The sequence below is a fragment of the Brassica oleracea genome, chromosome C3 (genome assembly GCF_000695525.1).
Source record: "Brassica oleracea var. oleracea cultivar TO1000 chromosome C3, BOL, whole genome shotgun sequence".
In the NCBI taxonomy this organism is placed as follows: Eukaryota; Viridiplantae; Streptophyta; class Magnoliopsida; order Brassicales; family Brassicaceae; genus Brassica; species Brassica oleracea.
The window spans coordinates 39,180,843-39,184,773 of NC_027750.1; the positions used below are offsets into that span (position 1 = coordinate 39,180,843).

General features: G+C 40.9%; 1 protein-coding gene across 1 annotated transcript; it reads left to right on the top strand.

Annotated features, from left to right (window-relative positions):
• On the top strand, positions 1 to 3,376 carry LOC106335614 (CDPK-related kinase 6). Its single transcript, XM_013774186.1, has 11 exons — positions 1 to 707; positions 790 to 920; positions 1,263 to 1,304; positions 1,415 to 1,523; positions 1,598 to 1,676; positions 1,780 to 2,076; positions 2,165 to 2,274; positions 2,352 to 2,456; positions 2,536 to 2,598; positions 2,693 to 2,860; positions 2,935 to 3,376. The coding sequence occupies exons 1-11, from the start codon at positions 162 to 164 to the stop codon at positions 3,073 to 3,075; spliced, it is 1,791 nt and encodes a 596-aa protein (XP_013629640.1). The 5' UTR covers positions 1 to 161; the 3' UTR covers positions 3,076 to 3,376.
• Positions 3,377 to 3,931: the final 555 nt, after the last annotated feature.

Here is a 3,931-nt window from a genome sequence, read left to right on the forward strand (position 1 = left end):
TTTATTTTATTTTCCGATTTAATTAATTTTCAATCATCGCCTTGTTTTTCCTTTTCGTGTTGATCTCTCTAAAGCTTACTCTTCAACTTCTTCTCCTCACCGTCCGATGCTTTGACTTTTTAAACCGATCATATTTCTTTGACTTCAGCGTTCCGGCAACGATGGGTCACTGTTACAGCCGGAGCATTTCCACCGTCGAAGATAACGACGGAGATATTCCCGCCGGAGCCGCCCAGCTTCCGAATCATACTGATAACCACCACCGGACTTCAATTCCCAATTCTCCGGCTGCATCCTCCTCTTCCGAAGTCAACCCTTACACCATCAGCCCATTTCAAAGCCCGTTGCCGGCGGGAGTAGCTCCGTCACCGGCGAGAACTCCGGGAAGAAAGTTCAAATGGCCGTTCCCGCCTCCTTCGCCTGCGAAACCGATCATGGCGGCTCTGAGACGGAGAAGAGGTACGGCTCCGCAGCCTCGAGACGGTCCGATCCCTGAGGAGAGTGAAGAAGTCCATGATCACGGAAGAGGCGGCGGAAGCGGAGAGAGGTTAGATAAGAACTTCGGATTCTCGAAGAACTTCGAAGGGAAGTATGAGCTGGGGAAAGAGGTTGGTCGAGGGCATTTTGGTCATACTTGTTGGGCTAAAGCCAAGAAAGGCAAGATCAAAGGACAAACCGTAGCTGTCAAGATCATTGCTAAAGCGAAGGTCTGTCTCTCTGTCTGAAATCTTGACTTTGGAACATGTACTTATGTTCTTTTTAATAAAGTGAGGTTTTGCTCTGTTTCAGATGACATCAGCTCTATCCATTGAAGATGTTCGTCGAGAGGTGAAGCTGCTGAAAGCTCTGTCTGGGCATAGGCATATGGTTAAGTTCTACGATGTGTTTGAGGATGCGGACAATGTCTTTGTTGTTATGGAGTAAGTATGTCTCTTTGTTGTGCGTTTATTAATGTGTTTCAATGTGTTCTGTTTTAAATGAATTTTTGCGTTATATAGGACAAAGTTTATATTTTCTCTAATGATGACTGCTTTTGTGAATTTAAGTTTCATACAGTTACCTTTAAGATAGTTTTTTCTAGAGCAGTGAAGATTAGAGTTGTTATATAGTAGTACCAATGGTTAAGATTTTTGGGCTGAAGTTACATACAGTCTCTTTTCAAGTAGTTTCTTGTAGAGCAATGAACGTTGGAGTTGTTATTATATACACCAATGGTTTTTTGAAAAATGATTTTGATATTTTACCATGTAATATGGTTATAGGTTATGTGAAGGTGGAGAGCTATTGGATAGAATTTTGGCGAGGTAAACAAAACTATTCCACCTTGTATCTTGGCCTAATCAGGTTAATTAGCTTAGCTTTGTATTGCATATGGATGTATAAACTTTTACTGACCACATCTTTTTTACTGCAGAGGTGGTCGGTATCCAGAGGCAGATGCTAAGCGTATCCTTGTTCAGATTCTATCTGCAACTGCTTTTTTCCATCTTCAAGGTGTGGTGCACCGTGACCTGAAGCCAGAGGTACATCTTCTACTTCCACCACTATGTAGAATATCACAAGTCGCTGAACAAACCCTCTACTCTTTTGTGTTCAGAATTTTCTCTTTACCAGCAAAAACGAGGATGCAGTACTCAAGGTCATAGACTTTGGCTTATCTGATTTCTCCAGATTCGGTAATGACTTTGTTCCTCTTTGATTCTCTGCTTGTAGAGTCGTAATTAGGGAACTGACAAAGGATGGAACGGTGTGTGTTTGTGTTTGATCTATTTTAATCAGATCAGCGTCTCAACGATGTGGTAGGAAGTGCATACTATGTTGCACCTGAAGTACTCCACAGAAATTACAGCACTGAAGCAGATATATGGAGCATCGGTGTCATATCGTACATATTACTCTGTGGGAGTAGACCTTTTTACGGACGAACCGAGTCTGCTATTTTCCGCTGTGTGCTTAGAGCGAACCCTAACTTTGATGACTTGCCGTGGCCTTCTATATCTCCTATTGCTAAAGAATTTGTGAAAAGGCTTCTGAATAAAGACCATAGGAAAAGAATGACGGCTGCTCAAGCTTTAGGTAAATTCTTTGATCACCTGTGTTATAAACTAGAGACAACTGATAGGTGAAATGAAAAAAACATGAGTATGATTAAAATATTTTGCAGCTCATCCATGGCTTCGAGATGAAAACCCTGGTTTGCTTCTTGATTTTTCGATATACAAATTGGTGAAGTCTTATATCCGTGCTTCACCTTTCAGAAGAGCAGCACTTAAGGTAACAGTCTGACATATGTGATCAGATCCATTCGTTGCTTGTGTAAATATTTATTTTGATGTCACTTGGTACCATAGTCTCTATCCAAAGCTATACCAGAAGAAGAACTCGTGTTCCTTAAAGCACAGTTCATGCTCCTGGAACCAGAAGATGGAGCCTTGTATCTTCGCAATTTCACTACGGTCAGTGTGTGATTTCTACACTAATCTTTCAGTTGGTAATTCAAACTGCTTAGTTTCAAACTATTGTGGTAATATGCAGGCTTTGACAAGATATGCTACGGATGCTATGATCGAATCTAGGCTTCCTGACATTTTGAACTTGGTACGCACGCACTAGCACATGGATCTTCTTGAGTCTCAGCATTGTCTAGTCTCTGTATAACTGTATGCATAATACTCTTCTTTTTCTTCCTTAGATGCAACCCTTAGCACATAGGAAACTTGATTTTGAAGAGTTTTGTGCGGCTGCGGTTAGCGTTTATCAACTAGAGGCTCTTGAAGAATGGGAACAGATCGCAACTATAGCGTTTGACGACTTCGAACGTGAAGGAAGCCGAGCCATCTCTGTCCAAGAACTCGCTGAGGTATGGTGAGACTTCAATATAGTACCGTAACACCACGATCATTCTCATGAATCTTGGGTTTTACGCATATGCAGGAGATGAGTTTGGGACCAAATGCGCATCCTCTGCTCAAGGATTGGATCCGGAGTTCTGATGGAAAGCTGAGTTTCTTGGGATATGCAAAATTCTTGCACGGTGTGACTGTTCGAAGCTCGAGCTCGAGACCTATTAGGTGACTTCTAACTTTGCAAATTCAAACCTAATCATACTCTGTCGTTTCAAGACAAAACACACCTGAACTGGAAACAAAGGTACCTCTATTGTATTGAGCATTTTGTTTTCCAAGAGGAAACATTCCAAAATCAAAAACCAAACAAACAAAAGAAGAAATTTTCTTTTTTTGTAAGTTATTTTTCTCTTTAATTTCCGGATTGTATAGATTATAGAAAGAAATGGATGGGTTGTTGTTGTTCGGTTCTGGTTTCCTTGGTATTGGAGGTGTAATAAATCGACCATTTTAGATACAATACAACTTTTACACTACACACATTGGAAACTTAACTACCATCACTATTCTCGACAAAACACACACACTATCCTCCTATTAGTGTAGATGCTCAATACTAATCTATGTAGCGGTTGTAAACTGTATAGAGTCAAAGTTGAGTTGCATAAGTTAGATAATGTAAAGTAAAGTGATATTGGGAAGAAAAAAAAGTAAAAACACACCGTTTTGGTTTTGGCGATTTTTTGACCGATCTAGGGTTTTGAGGTTTCGTTTTTGGCAAGGCTTCCTGCCGTTGCCGGCAAGACTTTCCGGTGGATTCGATGGCAAGTTCGGAGGCCCCAAAGGGGGACTTGGTGACGGTTCAGTCGGTGCAAGTTACAAAACCTACGTAGAGTTGGGTTTCAGTAGCGCATGATAAGTAGAGTTTAAAGAAGTATGAAATTGATGTGTCAACGTAGGATGGATTATATTTTATGGAAATCCCAGATAAAGTGAGGATTTTTTGGTTGGAAAATTTTTGGACTCAGCTCTCCACGTAGCAAAGGTCCATATGATCCTAAATAAGATTTGGAGCTATGGTGATT

Excerpts from the sequence above, each read along its gene's own strand:
- LOC106335614 (XM_013774186.1), top strand. The coding sequence starts at position 162 with ATGGGTCACTGTTACAGCCGGAGCATTTCCACCGTCGAAGATAACGAC. Across the intron at positions 1,305-1,414 it reads TTGGATAGAATTTTGGCGAG|AGGTGGTCGGTATCCAGAGG; the intron begins GTAAACAAAACT and ends TTTTTACTGCAG. Across the intron at positions 1,677-1,779 it reads ATCTGATTTCTCCAGATTCG|ATCAGCGTCTCAACGATGTG; the intron begins GTAATGACTTTG and ends TATTTTAATCAG.